This window comes from Erithacus rubecula, assembly GCF_903797595.1.
Source record: "Erithacus rubecula genome assembly, chromosome: 2".
Classification (NCBI taxonomy): domain Eukaryota; kingdom Metazoa; phylum Chordata; class Aves; order Passeriformes; family Muscicapidae; genus Erithacus; species Erithacus rubecula.
The window spans coordinates 42,045,383-42,061,521 of record NC_136685.1 but is presented as its reverse complement, the minus strand read 5'-3'; the positions used below and the strand labels follow the sequence as shown (position 1 = coordinate 42,061,521).

The 16,139-nt window shown below is 44.7% G+C and overlaps 1 protein-coding gene across 6 annotated transcripts in view; it reads right to left on the bottom strand.

Moving 5' to 3' along the window:
• The window catches only part of PRDM1 (PR/SET domain 1), a gene marked incomplete at its 5' end in the record, with an annotated part of 101,835 nt that overhangs the window by 23,347 nt on the left and 62,349 nt on the right, over positions 1-16,139 (bottom strand). Inside the window, 3 exons of one of the 6 annotated variants that reach the window (XM_079298708.1) lie at positions 625-873; positions 1,131-1,305; positions 10,860-11,083. In XM_079298708.1, the coding sequence (XP_079154834.1) occupies positions 625-807 (183 nt within the window). Of the gene's footprint in view, positions 1-624; positions 907-1,130; positions 1,306-2,360; positions 2,476-10,859; positions 11,086-16,139 lie in introns of those variants that run through there. The other 5 variants (XM_079298705.1, XM_079298704.1, XM_079298706.1 and 2 more) reach the window with 5 other exon arrangements.

The window sequence follows — 16,139 nt, the reverse complement described above, 5'->3', positions numbered from 1 at the left end:
ACGGCCACCCTTCTGTCAAGCTTGCTACAGTTCAACCATTACTTCCTTAACCGGCATGCCGGAGTTTTTAAGAATTTAGAAGTTGGGAATACAACAAGCTCACGAAAAGAATAAAGCAATTTCATAACCAAAGGAAAAACAAAAATAAATAATTAAACATATTTCCAGGAATTTGTTGTGGTTTTTTTTTTTTCCCCTTTACTTTTTTAAAGCTATTTATTGGACAACCGAGGCACTTTAATCTCTGAGCCAGAGGCAATGAATGGTCCTGGCAAACAGCAGCCTAGAAATTGGCACAAAGAACTACCCCACAGTTTAAATATGCTTATTCAGATGCTGTTCAAATTGTGTGAAAATTTAACTGTTTGCGAATTGGTACAGAACCAGTTTCGGGGAGAGGTTGGCTGCAATTTTCAGTGAAAATATTACACAACAGATGACCACCACACAGTTTCTTAAAAGAGTTATTAGGGTCGCATATTAAAAGCCAGCGGGCAGCATTTGTTGTTGTTGGTAGGGTGTGTGTGTATGCTAAAGAATCAAAGACAGGGTGAGCACACGCTTTCCAAAGCGCTGTGATTTGGCTTGTCTGACTCCAACCTTCCCCAGAGCACTGCTGCTTACCTCTTTGCAGTTAGATGAGTATTTGAAAGTCAAGTTCCTTGGCAAGGAAGCCTCTGCCTGAGTTAGGGTGCCTCCATCGGCACTGGGATCCAGCGGGTGATCATTTACAATATATGTGCACTTCTCTTCAAAATCAGCCTCTGTCCACAGAGTCATGTCAGCATCCTCCATGTCCATTTTCATTGTCCACTCTCTCCCTTTCACCAGATTCTTGAAACTCACAGCGTCCGAGCTACACTGTGTAGCAGCCTGGAAAAAAAGAAAACAGCCTTTAATCCTCATTGTCCTTCAGTGTTGTGGTTTCCGTTGATACAGTGTGACTAATACAGTAGTCTGTGACACTTTAAAAGCGTATGCAGGATAGTTGGTACAGTTGAGTAATAGCCAAAAAGCAGTGTAAACGAAGCTGCTCTGACTGAAGTAGGACTTCAAAATGCCACTCTCGGTAGTAATGAGGGAACAAAAACAAAGAGGACAAAATCCCTAGGCTGTGACAACCCCTTTACCTTTTTCAGACCCTTTCCTTAATGCTTCAGAGAGAAAAGAATATTCCGTGCTGAAGAAAATGTGGGGTCATGGCCGTGAGACCACTTAGTCGCCTGTGGAAAAGCTTCCTCAGAAAAGTGTCACACAAACAAGGAGAGGAAGAGGAAAGGAACTGCTGTCTGCGTCTGAATGAAGCTAAAAATGGAAAGCGCATGTTGGAAGAGCGGAACCCAGCCTTGCCTCTTCCAAATGGGGAAGCCTGAACTTTCCCACCGGCTTTCAACACACAAACAACTTTCAAAACAACCTGGCCCCCCCGCCTCCTCCTGACGTCCCCTCATCCTTTGGCATGGAAGGCTGAGAAAGCCGACATCCTGCCAGCATCACTGTAGAAGCAGCAGCCCTGCACAAAGCACTGCCACACTTTCCCGGGGGTCAAACCAGAAAAGGAGCAGGGAAAATAAAAAAAAAAATTAATTTTTTAAAAAGTTATTCTATCCCTTTTGTTTTTGACGGTACCTCCTAGAATTAATATCCCAAAGCAGTAGATATGAGCCTAGCAGGACAGTTCCAGTAAGTCCTTCAGCCCCTCTGTCTGTCCAGGACAGGAGTGCTGTTATCAAACCTATCCTCGAACATGTATTAGGGTCGGGCTCTTTCCATAAGGCTCACGAGGAACCAAAATCTGTGCCTAAACCGGTAACTGAGAATGACGCTCAATCCGGCGTAAAATCCCTTCATTTTTCCTTTTTGGATACACAGCTACTATGAAATTCACACCCCTCCTCCGGGAAAAACGAAACACGAAGACTGAAAGCGCACGATCTTCCGAGAAAGAGGTTAAGGGCTGACTGGCTGTGGGTTCGGGGCAGACCCTCGGCGCCCCCCGGGTCCGGCCGTCCCGGAGGCACAGTCCGGAGGGGCTGAGGCGGGGATCGCGGCAATGCACAGCTCCGCCGCCGCCTCCGGACCGGCCCCGTGCGCCGTCCCGACCGCGCTCGGGCGAGCAGCGCGGCACTGCCGGACCCTCGGCGTTCAGGGCAAAAGGGGACGAGCAGCCAAACTCGGGCCGGGGGTGTGACAGCTGCGCGGCGGAGCGAAAGGGTTAACGCCGATCAGAGGAGCGCTCCCGATCCGGGAGAGGCGACGAGGAAACTTTTGCTCCGTCCCGCGGGCGCCGGACAGACGAGAAGCAAGAGCCGGGGAGGTGGAGACGGGGCTGAAAGAGGGGACGGCATCGCGCTCCTTACCGGGGCAGAGTCCGCGCGCGTTTCCACACCGAAGCCCACCGGCGGCGGCAAACCTGGCTCATTTCTACAGAGTAAACATTTCTCCTTCCTTCCAGCGGCCGGGTCCCCGGGAGACTGACTCACACCTCCAGCCGCCGCTCCCCTCCCGCTCCTCCCTCCCCCGGCTGTCACAGGTGCTGCTGCTCTTGCCGCTGGGGAACGCTGGGGGGCCGCCTGCCACAGCCGCGCGCTCCGCTCGCCCCGGCCCGCCCGCCGCTCGCCCGCCCGCCCGCGCCGCGCACCGGCCCCTCCCTCCCTCCCTCCCTCCCTCCGCCGGCCCCTCTCAGCGCGGGAGGTGGGGCCCTACCTGCGGACCCTGCCCCGCCCAGCCCACCCGCGTTGGCTTTTTTACATCACTGTTATTATTTTATTTTTTTCCCCCCTTCCTTTCGGCCCCGTGCGTCAGCTGGGAGAGCCGCGGCGCTGCCCCGCCGCCTGGATCCGCCGGGTGGGCGGGCACCGCGGCGCTTCGCGGAGAGCGCACCTGAGGCAGCTTTTACTAGAAATCTGTTTTCCGTGCTATTTTTAAGCTCCGGAGTTTGACACGTGCCCGCTTTCGTTCTTGCGCAGTTTGACTTGATAAAACTTTATAAAAAGCACCAACTAAAAAATAGTTTACTAGTTTACTGATTAAAACTCGATTCAAAGTCCTTGCTCCCAAACGTCAACTATTATAACATTTTACTTGAGATGGCAAATTTGGGAGTTTCAGAGTTTTGATTTTATCCCTTTTCCCGAGTCTCTAATCGGTGCCTGCAAGAGGAACTGGGAAAAACATCTCTGTTTCTTCCCTTAAACAAAACCTTCCCTCTTTCCCTTGGTAACAGCAGGGAAGCTCACAGCAGCAGGACACGGCACGCAGCACGGGTTTCCTAACCCGATGCCCCTTTCGCAGCGCGGTAGGAAAACGAGCACGGATCTGCACGGGGCAGATCTGCGAACGGCCATCCAGAACACACAGCTGATGGAAGGAGGGTTGGTAGAACCATCAGCAGATCCCGGCACCCAATTTTTTTTCCTCCGATCCAAGTCAGCATGCTGGCTGAAGGAAGGACATCCTGTGATGATGGCATACAATGTCCTGTTTGTTTATTATTAAGAGCATTCCTGCTTCTCATTACAAAACAACCAGATGCCTTACTTCCTTCAGTGGTCCTGTCTCTTCAGCAAGGCATCCTCGGGCTCAGAGGAACGGTGATGCACAATTCCATTTATAGCCATCCACAGCCTAGTGCAAATGCTAGCTGCTTCACTGTGAGGCAACTCTACTACTTTTCCTTCTCACACATCTGCAAGCATATTTCTCATCACTTGCCTGGAACTTTACGTGGCAGATAGTTTCACGTTCTTCTTCTAAACACACATGCACTTGTATTCTAGGGTGATCTCGGTGTTACGTATTTCTTCACAGGAAAAAGGGAGAAGTGGGGGCGGGAAGCAGGTTTATGCAATCGGATGCCTGTCTGTCTCTCTGACAGGCGTACACAAACCCCTTTCCCTTAACCTGCTTCTCCTCCCACTGATAAAAAGACTTGTGGAAAGGATTACTTGCCATTTTGGGCCTGTGATGCTGAGAATAGCATATCTGTGTAAAGACCTTCCGTGTGCACTAACGCGGCAGGCTCGTGGCAGCAGACCTAAGTAGGACAACTGCTGGCAAGTGAGTGTCCTGGCTTAACTGCCACCACCGCGTAATTCCACGGGAGAGGTGGCCCGACCACTGGGGCTGAAGGATATGAGTGTAATTGGATATACCCTGTAAAACCGAGGCACATCCAAAACGAGGTCTAGGAAGGCTCTGAAGTAGGAAGAACCATTCATTAAAGGAGAGAAATCCGGCCTACTTGATTGGGTTAATTAACTGATGCTGAGTCACACTGCATAGAACAGAAAAACAATGTAGTCATACTGAAGGTGATTATTTTACCGAAAAATAGTCTCACTCCGAGAGGCAGCTGTTTCAGAACTTTTCACTTCCCTGTTAGCTTGCAAGTAAAACAAAAAAAAAGGAGGGGGGGCCGGGGGTGGGGGGGGGACCAGAAGAAAGGGTTGATGTTTTTCCTTCACAGACTGATCTTCTTAATGTGAAGGAGAGCAGGGGGGAAAAGCAAATCTGCTTTTCAAGGAACTGAGAATGCTTTTGGAAAACAAGAGGAAGAAGAGATTAGATTAGATCACATCAGATGAAGTGAAATATTCATCAGGAGGATGCCAATATCCCAGGTCAGTGTAGCTCTATCCCAGGAGCCTGGGGAGGTGAGTACAGCCTATGAAGCCTATGGACTTCAAATAGCTCTGTGGCACGCTCTGAGGCTATCCCAAAATTAGCTCCAGGTGTCTCAGTGAAGCTGAGCCCAGAACTACCTTAGTGCAGAAGAGGTTTTGCTAATGTGCAGATCCAGCCTAACAGTGCCTGGTCTGGAATAAAACTAAGTTTATCAAGAAAAAGAGACAGAAACAAATTGTTAAGAATGTGTACTAAAGCAAGAATCACAGAGGAAACTCTGCCATTAAAGAAATATATAGACTGACCTTCTGACCTTCCTCCTTAAGAGAGAAACATAAAAAGACGCCGTGTTCAACCAGAAGTTTTCTGCTCTTTTATAGAAATCGTTTGTACCAGTAGCTGCTATTGTCTGGAATATGCAGTCTCAAAGTGTTGCTCATTTCAAAAAGAACATTTTTAGTCATATTTTAATTTTTTCCTTCTCGCTCATAGAAAACCTCAATTACTGTATTAATCAGCATTTCTCAGGCAGCTCTCCCTGCAGCAGCTTTCAGCCTGGCAACAAATCATGAATGGCCCTAACAGCTCTGATCTCAGAAATCCCCATCCATTTCCTTTGATGCTATCACCACTTCAGCTCAACAACAAGCCTGTGCAACTCAGCCTCAGCTGCCACTGCTGCTGTTCTCCCTGTGCCTGCTGTAATTGTAAGGGGAAGAAGGAGGGAAGGGAGCTGGCTCTAATAGATGAAATTTCTTTAAAAAGTTGGAGGGGAGATAAAATGCACACAAGAGATTAAAGGAGAGTCTCATTTTCACATCCTCCCCTTCCCCAAACAAGGTCAGTGGCAGATTGACCACATCAAGAGTAACTACCAGACCCACCCCCATTTCCCACTTCCTGCATGTAGGCATCCTTGTGCTGGTAAACATTTGGGGACCAGTTGTGGTCATTATTGGAGAAGGTACATGATGTAGTTGCACGACTGCACATCTTTTAAAAGCCAACTGAGAAATCAAACTCTAATAAGAACTTGCTTTCAAGTTCTGATATGCACTCATGTTTCGGGGCCACATTTTTGAAAACACGGTTGCTGTCAGATTCAAGGGAGAGACTCAGCACACTTTAGTGATTGTGCCACAGGAAAAGTTACACTGTGTTGTAAAAGAGAAGCTGTCTTCTCTTCAGACTGGCCTGACCTTTGCAAAACCTGCCTATGGGCTTCAGATATGATCTCAGAGGCTTTGTATGCCCTAGACAACTTCAGCTGGTATTGCCTACAAGGAGAGAAATTAAAATTGCACTTGAATCTACAAGAAGCTTTTTGCAAGGGCATTTGGGGTGGTGTGTGCTATAGCCAGGAGGCTTTTGAATTAACACATGCAGCTTTCAGGGACTGCCTTTAATTACAGAGCACCCTGGTCATTGCCTCGTAGCACTTCCAAATGCCAAACGTTTATTTTTGTCTTGGCTGTGCAATACCAAGAGCAGATCTTTTGGCTGCACTCTCAGCTACTGCCTAGTGCAAGCCTTAACATCACTTTTGGTTTCTGTTGTTTTATCCTCTCAAGAAATTTTCCTTAAAAAGAGAAAAAAGGAGTCAAGCTAAAATACCATATCCCTTTTTGTTTCCCACTAGGCCTCATTAAAATACTGCTCAGATGACGTATGAATAAGCCAAAACAATTCTCCTCCAATGGAATAAAAACATTCTCACAGCACACAGAAGCAAGAACTAAGCTTTAGCCTTTTCCTCTTGTTGAGGTTTGAGTTTGAGGAGAAGGAGCTGCAGCTGTCTGGGCCTGCTATCAGGAGAGCAAGAAGGCTTTGTGAGAAGGTAGACCACAGATGTTCCCTTCTTGGCTACCATCACCTTCCCATCATACTTCTGAGCAATGATGGTCTTGGGAGAGGTAGGGATGACAGCCAAGAGCCCCTACAAAAACACTTTTATTCTCTTTGCATGTTTCTACCAACACAAGTTTATACTGGACAAGAAAATCTGACTACAAATTTAACATTTCAGGTCCCAGCCCTGGAGTTTTGAATATTCTGTCCATTTTAACAGAGTCAGAGAAAAAATGAATGACAGCTGGCCAACCCATTCCAACCGCTTTAACTACTTTCCAACCTTACTGGTGACAAGAGGACTGAAAAAAAGAATGTGCTTTGGAAAATTTTCATTTAAAATAGGCTGATTTCCAGATTGCCATGGAGGAGGAATGAGATGGTATACATATATTAGATATCAGCCCCATAACAAGCTCACAACTAGCTGAAATCATGAAGTCACCTCAGAATAAATTGCATTATTTAAACTTTCATGTCTCTTCCCAACTTGGCAGTCATGACACTTTTTGGGGTATTCTCTCCTCAGCCTTTCTGGTAAGACACAGTGACATGAACAATGGTGAAACTTCAGACTGTGCTCCTGCCCGATTCAGTTTTCACATCAGACACTCTTTGGGCTGCCCAGTCTCCTGGAGCTGATGAACACAGCAGAAGGAGGGCAAGAGCCATGGGTGGAACTATGCCACTTTTCTCAGACAAAGAGCTGGCCACGATGCGCATTTCAAAACAGATTAACAAAAACAACAGCTACACACCATGACAAAGTGCATGTGGTGGAAATGAAAATATTTACCCACAGATTATCACAGATCCTGCAATGTGGCTACTGTGCACTGAGGACCAAAGGATTCAAAATAGTGACTGTACGTTTAAAGTTGATTAGGGAATCTGGAAGGGTTGGTCTATAGGACCACTTTTTAAGCTTCTAAGAGTACAGTTGTCATTTCTCCACCTCTCCTACCCCAGGGTGGTGAAATAACAGTCTTTTCATACCTGAGTGTTGGCTGGGGGAGGGAAGAATTCCTCTGCTATTAAACACAACTTCTCATTAAATAGTTGACACCTTATCCTTCTTTAAATGTTGTAATGTTTACTTTGCAAAACCCAGGAAAGCTTTTAAAATAAAGATAGCAGAGAGATTCTTAAGCCGGGTGTCCTTGCTTATCTGCTCTTTATCAACCAGCTATTGTTTCTGGAGGAGCTCGTTGGGGAAGGTGGAGCAAAGGGGGTTAATGTTCAATAGGTATCTATCAGTTCCCCTGAAGGAATAGTGCTGCTGACAGAAGAGCAACACTGGGCTCTCAGCTACTTCCTGCAAATGTGACAAACCAGAGTGGGGAAAAAAAACCAAAACAACTGAGGGCTGCAGCTACTTCTTCTCTTTTTTCTTTCTTTTATTTCCCCTCCGTCTCCCAAAACAACTAGTTTTAAGAAATACATTGTCCTTAGGAGAGATAATCCCACAATAGAGAGTCCATTAGAGGTATTAAAGCATTGGCAGCGCCTGATCTACAAGAAGGGCTCTGTCCTGACAATAGACAATTAAAGCTGATAAATCTGCACTACTTGTTGCCGTTCTAATTCCTCGTAATTGTATGCTACTTGTCCCTGCCTCCTGCGTCCAGGGATGAAGCATGCTTCTTTAATCTCCAGAGTACCTGACCTAGTTCCTATGTGGTCTTTTCAGGACCTGTTTTCTTCCCATCTGGACTTCTTCCCTCCTACTCTCCTTCCCTGCTTCTCTGCCCTAAGCATTAAGAAGAGGTTACGATAGAGGGCACAGAAAACACCAGAGCACAGCACCCGGATCAATAATTCTGGAGCCCCAGACAATGCACTAATCTGCAATAACAGCTAATCACGGTCAATTTGGCACACCAGTGATTAAACTGTACTTTTCATTAGGCTCAACAAGTAGAGCAGACGCACACTGACAATTCAAATTGCCCTATCAGTAAGAGCTGCCAACTCATGTGCACTTCTGCATTTGTAGCTGCTGCATCACTAGACTTGCCAGACTAGGTGCTTTGTGGGGGATTACCTGTTTTCTTTTGATATTTTACAAACTGGGGCTCTCAGCTGTGTTTTCTATAGAAAATAAGCCCCTGCTTCATTCTGCTGCCACAAGTTCTCTTACTTAAAGGGCTCGGTGGGTGAGACTGTGATATGCAGGATGCTGAAAAATTATCATTTCAGTTACACATTCCCTCCTGATCCTAACAAAATTCTTGGGTTCATTTTATGTCTCAAAGATATTTGGTGGTTTTGTCTTTTTTTTTTTTTTTTTTTTTTTTTTTTTTTTTTTTCATTTTATTGAATAAATCTTGGAAGCCTGCTGGTGACAGAGCAGAAGCGTGAAAATGTGCATCACAGGATTTAGAAGACTGAAAGCAAGTAAAAATTACTTTGGATCTACTCATTTTTCAAACCGAACTGTGCAGTCAACCTCACAAGTATTTGGACGCTCAAGAAGGGCTTGAATTTTTTTGCTTTTCACCCCTGAAATTATGAACAAGCCACTACTGTGCCCACCTTAGAAATCTACACAGTCATTATCCTCTACGTGTAATTTTGAAACTGACCTTCCTGTCACCCTCATAGAATAATTTCTTTCAAAAACAGTTTATTCTGGTTCCAGTCACACCTAACGAACCCATTTTGCAAACTGCCCTGAAAGTCTCACCCGAGAGTTTACCACAATCTTTCTCTAAAGCACAGCACCAAATTCCAGGACTCCTAGAGACCAACCCCACACACTCAGAGGTCTCCTTCTGTTTAACTTTAGCTTATCATCCTTGTAGTAACTTGAATAAGTGTTAAAACTGCACTTCAAGTTGCTCTTAAAAAAAAAAAAAAGAAAAAAAAAAAGCGGGCTTGGAAGATGTCAAACGAAAGCAGGAAATGTCTATTCTACTATTAATATTAATGAATCCCTAATGCATTTGCAACCCACTTGAGGTTAAGTCAGTAGAGTTCTTCTTCTGACAGCTATTCCTCATCAAACTACCACTGCTGAAGATGTTGATGCTTTCCCTTTTGCTCTGTAATCTTTAAACCAAGTTTAAATCACACCAGAGCCTACCACAAAATAATGTATTTTATCCTAAGTGAACACAAAGCCCTGGAGACAGCGGTTTAAAACAGCACACATGTCCGTTCAATTTATCATTTTAAGATAGGAAGCTGCCGCAACAAACAAAACACCTCCTTGAAAGTGGGACAGCAGCAGATTGTGGTGCAGAAAGCTCTGGGATCTTTTGTTTTCCTGGAGAGCAACAACACGGCTTTGCAGAGAAAGACAACAGCCTCCCCTTGCTGAAATCTAAATCAGTTCATATATAAAAGCCTGCCAACTGCTAGTTAGATGGTAGCAAAATATTGCAGATAATTCACTTTTCACGATAAAGCAGGAACAAGCAGGCATGCAGCACCCAGCAGGGGCTCAACTGATAAAACGGTGTCAAACTCAAACCATTTGTCAATTGGGAGGGAAGAGAGCAAGCTGAAAGATGGACTCAGGAAGTAGATTTATCTAGTGCGACACATTAACTAGTATAAATACTAAGGAAAAAGTAAACACATTTACCCAGCAGTATCTCTAGCCAGCAAAGAAAAGGCTTCTGAGCCTCAGACTCACGCAGGCCATCAAACCACTCAGCTGTCAGCTACAACAGCAGTAGCATTTTTCTTCTTGCGCAGGATTGCAGTGACACTTAATTCACGGCACTAAAAGGTTTTATTAAAAGTGTGCATTGTAATTAACCAAAACAAAAGTGTGACTCGTGTGCTGTTCTAGTCTCCTCCCTCCACCCAGTAGCCAAACCAATAAAACCACCTTGGCAGCAAACAAGTCAGGTAACATACCCCGGAGAGGAGAACAGAACAGATTTGTTACAGAATCATTCACTTGGCGTCTGGCTTGTTCAAAACTGCCTTATCAGAAACTTCTGTGCCGGAGGCTCCCGAGGCAATGGAGGGGGCTGACAATGCGGGTCAGGCACAGTAATTCGCCAACAGCGTAATGTGGGGCACATAAACAAACTGGAATAATGCAGGGCAGAAGGGCTCTTTGGATGTGTGCTTTCCATCGGAAAGTACAAACAAACAACACGGTCTGTGCATGGCACATCTCTGCTACAGTCACTGGGGAGAAGGAAAACATTTCAAAGGGCTTTAAGAGAGCAATCCACAGCTACGTGGCTACCTGTAATATCAAAGAATAGTGCAGCATATCAGCAAACCATTTTAACACTCTGTCTAATGCAGACCTCAAAGACTAACAGCAAAGTAAGCAATCTGCATCTCCCTCCCCCCATCCCCCTCCAAAAAGAAGGAGCTAGTTCATAAAGAAAACTACAGGACAGTTCTTTGTTCAGCTGTACCTTCATGTGTCCACACAGCACAGGTTCCCCACCTCCAGCTTATGCATCTCAGGGTTTTAGTCCATATGGGAAGTCTGTCATTCGCTCTCACACTCGTTCACACACACGCATGCTCACGCTCTCCACACCACACCCGCACTCCTGCTCCCCAACACACACTGCCTGCAACTGCTCTGAGGATTTTAGAATTTCCTCTTGCTAGCAGATTCCTCCCTCCCCTCACATCCACTCCACCCCGTTCTGTAATTAGGCTTAACAAGAGCAATTAACAAAACAAACTCCTCTCCGCCTGGTGGCCTGATAATTCTGATTGTCATAATGTATTAAGATGTGTAAGCCAGTTTAAAATAAAGGTAAATTACAGCATTGCACAAGGGCCATTTTGCACCTATTCCTACTGCTTTTATCATAGGGATAATGAACGTTCAGCCACACCTTTAATTTAAAACATAAAACACCAAAACTCACATCTGTACAGCAGAACACAAAATTAATGCTTTTGAACCAACAAGATTATTTTGATTTTTTTTCCTAGTTTGCTAGAGGGCAGCTCCCTTCTCCTATGCACAGCAAACTCTCTAGAAAGATTTTTCTTTATGATGCTACTTTGTGATCCTAAACATCCAGGGTGTAAAATCAAGTTTTAATGCATATTCTGGCTTTACATGAAAAAGCGGATTGCAATTGCTCCTTTTGCCCTGCCTGGTGTCTAATGGCATGATACAGGAGACCAAAGCCCCAACATTTTTCTGATGGTTTGTCTGTCCACTTTTAAATCACTTTCCTTCAGCAAGCAAATCACATAACTTTAGTGTCAGAATCATAAAAAGAACCAATTGAGTACTAACTGATTTCAGGTGGTCAGTGGAGAAACTTTGATGTTCTTTGATTTCAGTGAGCTATGGGTACAACACACAGAGAAAATTTACAGACAGCCTGAATTTGGTTGGAAAACATATCTAGTTCTTGTTCTGCTTATACACCCCGTGAGTTTGAAATTAAAACTATCAACATGAAATGGGTAAAGATATAAAAATCATAGGCACACAGAATAACCAAAAATAAAACTTGTTTTATATGTGACAGGGATTTGGGTTCATGTGAACTGAAAAAACCATTCTGTTTCCTCAGTTACGTGCAGACTGATTCACAATACCATCTGCCATCTAACCACAAACAATTAAAAAAATACAAAAAAATAAAGGAAAAAGAAGGCTTGTGTTGCTAGTATATTGTTGGAATCGTGCAGTTTCTGATAAGCTAGTTATGTTTTCCCAAGTCAATGATTTCATCTCTGCTGGGTGTCAACATTTACACAAGAATAATTTGGGGGGTCAGAAAGACATCAGCAAATGAGATTTCAAAAGGTTTCATAACAGCACAGATTGCTCAAACCCAGGGAAAGGAGGGTTCCAGAAGTTCACTCTTCTGCTTCTTCATTCCTCCTTCCCTGAAGCTGAGTCAAAGTTCTGTAGAAACCTACAGCCAACCATCAGATTTGCAAGACAACAGACTCACATAAAAAAACCTCAAGCTTTGCAGTGAGACAAACACTCCAAAATGTCAGTAAATGGAGACCTATTATGGTGCAAACTCAGGCATTCTTTCAATTGGTAGGAGATGCCAGGTGATCTAAGATTGTGTACAGAAACTCAGTCCTGCAGTCTTGGCATAGGATGCACCATCTTTTTCTCCATCTCATTTGGTGTTTAGCAAGAAGGGTGCTGACTAGAAGAGCCGTTTTTCCCAGACTTTTTTCTCTCTCCTTTCTCCTTGAAAGGCCCAGTGCCTTACTTTAACCACAGAGTCAAATGAAGACAACCAATTTTGTCTTGTGTTTTTCCACTTTGCTCATCAGAACAGCAGCACTTGAACACTTCACAAACATCAAATAATGACTAATCTGATTTTCACAATACCTCCCCCATATGTTGATGAAGGTATTATTGCTATTCTCACTCTGCAGAAGGGGTATGGAGACACAATGACATTAACATCAAAAGCATACATCACTTTTGGGATGCAGAGAAGCTGATTTACTCAGCACAGTGCATTATTTTATATGTTCAAAGCATTTCTCTTCCTGGCATCTCTGATGGCTCTGTGTTTTGCAGGGCTTCACATCAGGCACCCAGGAAGATGTCAAAATTATTGCCCACCTGCAAAAGGCTTTGCTGAGGTAAACTGGCCTGAATCTTATTCCCAATCACAGGTAGGAATAATACCTAGTTCTTCAGAGGAGAGCAGCATTTCTTCCTACCATGACCATCTTCCTTCCTTAGCCAGCAGCAAATGAGATGGCGGGAAGAGTGTCTAAAAGATAACATTTTATTACACCACCCCAATTCATCTCCACTAGCAAGCTTGTCTTATGCCTGAATGAGACAAGTAGCCAGTTAACAGTAATTAAATGAGTAATTAAAGACTGTATCATAATGCATAAGAGGATCAAATTGGAGTTAGGCAAACAACCTTAAACTCTGGAGAACTTGAATTTGCAATTTCAGTAAGGTTTTTTTACAGCTTTTATGCTGATTTTTGAGACTGCAAATAGAAAAAGCAGAGATGTCATGACCTGGCACTACTCTGATGCCTACACAGATCAAGAGCAGAGCTGAGGTATTCTGATCTGCCACAGGCAGACCTCGGCAGGGACACTGGCAGATGTGGCTCAGAACAACCATCCGGCTGTTTTTGGCAAGGTTGGCACAAGCATTGTATGGGATAGGACACTTCTGTGGATGAGTTTCATCAGGTGATAGGCTGGCAGCAGAGGAATGACTGCTTTCAGGCATCTTGATCTCATGCCAGGTGTGGTGTGGAGTTTGTTCTTCCTCTTCCAGTGCTTGACTCAGATTTCTGATTGGTTTCCTTGCCCAGCAAGTCTTCAGCTTGTTCCTCCTGACCCCTCTTGTAGTTTCCCTTTCCAGTTGCTCACATGTACCACTCCCACACCCAGGCTCCTGTGTGCCAAGTCTTCTCATCAAGCCAGTTTCAGTCCCTCCTGGTTCCTCCTCTGCGCTGCACTTCTTTCCTGCCCACTTTAGGCAAGCATGACATGCTCTCCATCCCCATGTGCCCCTTCCTCCTGACCAGCAGGCCTGGCCTCCACAGCCCCCTCATCATGTGGTGCAGAACAGTCTGCAGGCATCTCCTGGTGCTCCTGTGCAGGCACGTAGCCCTGAGCCCAGTTCACACGTTGAGCAGACATGGTGTCAGGCCAACTGGAGCTGCTGTGACTATGTTAGTGTGGCACTGAGCCCGAGCTAATAAGCCCTGGTGAGAAGCCGGATATATTAGCTTGGGCTTAGCACTGTGCTAATGCAGTCAGGCAGCTTTTGGATCAGAGCTGGCTTACATTCTGCCCGCTTTTTACACCAGGCTTGCTCGTCTTTGTCTACAATAACCCATAAAGATAAATCCCCTGCTCTTGTACTAACCTTACTCTCAGTTTCCCTCTTCCCTGACACTGCTGATCTCCAGGCATAGTCTCTCCTCCTTCATAATCCCTTCCAGGTTCAGCTCTTGTTCACAGGCTTTTTAAAACAGTTCCTTCTGGTGACACTCTGACCTCAGGACAGTTTGTAATGAGCGTGTGCTGAATATGCTCATGGACATGAACTCTCCTGCTCTCAGTTCTGGTGTTCCATTCTAGACCCAAGAGTGTTTGCCCATTGAAGGGAGCTGTGATGCCCTCCAGCAGCTCCTAGCAGAGCTGCTCTGCCAATCCTCTACGCTGACTTCTAGCTCAAAAGCAATTCTCCTGGGTGTGGGAGTCAGAGATACAGGTGGGGACATTACCAGAGTGTGTTCTGGTCTTGCTCAGGCAGAGACCTGAGCAAATGAAGCACACATGCAGATCCATGAGCTGGGAAGTTCTCCTGGCAGAGGGGATAACATTTGACCATCCCAGACAATGACAGCCACCACCCTCCCCTGCCACATATGCTGCCCTTTCTCAAGCCACTGAACCTGTCATTCAAACTTTGCTCCAAAATAATGGGAGCAGTCATGGTGGAGATTACTTTTCAACAGAAAAGTCATCACACTCCTAATGTTAGCAATACAATTTTTTTCCAAATTCTTGGAAATGACAGAATAGTTTTTGTGATTTTCTCTAGGAAAAGAAAATGCAAGAAACACCTGAGGCATACGTTAAGAATTTGGTAGATTTATGAGAACCTTAACGTGAGATCTCCTAATGCAAATTGTCTGTCTATCTTAGCAATTGGTGATGCTAGCAGAGTACTAGATATAGCTCCCTGAGATTTATTTTAGGGGCATGTTGTTAAAAACTCTCCTTTGTATGAGAATAGTGCCATCAGACACAAGCCACATACAAAGCATGTGCATAGATTTAACCCTTTTTCCTTGGTCTGCTGTTCCCTCTTTCAGTGACCTGGGCCAATGCACTAGATTTTTTTTGCTTATACAATGTGGCAAGGTTTGACAGAGACAGAGATGAAGCTCCTATTCCAGTAAGTTCATACAATTTTCTCCTTTTCTTGTACTAAATAAATCCTAATGGGCAATACAGGCAACGGAATGCTGAGACTCCTAATTTCCATCACTGTTAAGATTAGAAAAGTAAACAAGTGACTATGTAATTGCAGTAGCTTACTGTAGTAAAACCAGATCCTTAAATGACTAATCTCATCACCAAATAATAATAATAGAAAAATTTTTTGAAAGAATAAGTTTGCACCAGTCTTTCTCAGCACATCCCTCTCATTTAAAAGTGTAGGCACTCTGTGCACACAAATCAGGCAACAGGGAGTAAGGGAAGCTTGCAATCAGACCTAATGTCTTCCCTTCCTCTCAGCCCCCAGAGCAGGACAGCCACTTCCTTTCTACGAACGCCTTGCTCAGATCTGTACACAAGACAGGCCACATCTTCCGGGGAGGCTCAAAGTCTTTGCAGACGCACAGTTGCCTTCAAAGCATCACTGGAAATCTGTGTGGGAAGACTCTAAAATATTAAAACCATCCTATACTCTTTTCTTCTAAGCCAACAACAAACCCCCTCTAAACTTATCTATCACCTCGCTGCTCAGCTTATTCTGGGCTGCAGAATAAACTTTCTGACTACTGGAAAAGATACACAAATGCATAAATTACACCACATGTGCAAAGGAAAACAAATAGAGAAAATATGTATGCCCCTTTCAGGAAGACAGATCTATTCCAGAATGTTAAAATTATGTACAAGCATTTCCCCTATTACAAAAAGCAGGCAAAAAGAAGGCTGGTGTGAAAAAAATGCACTTCCAAATGTAGTTT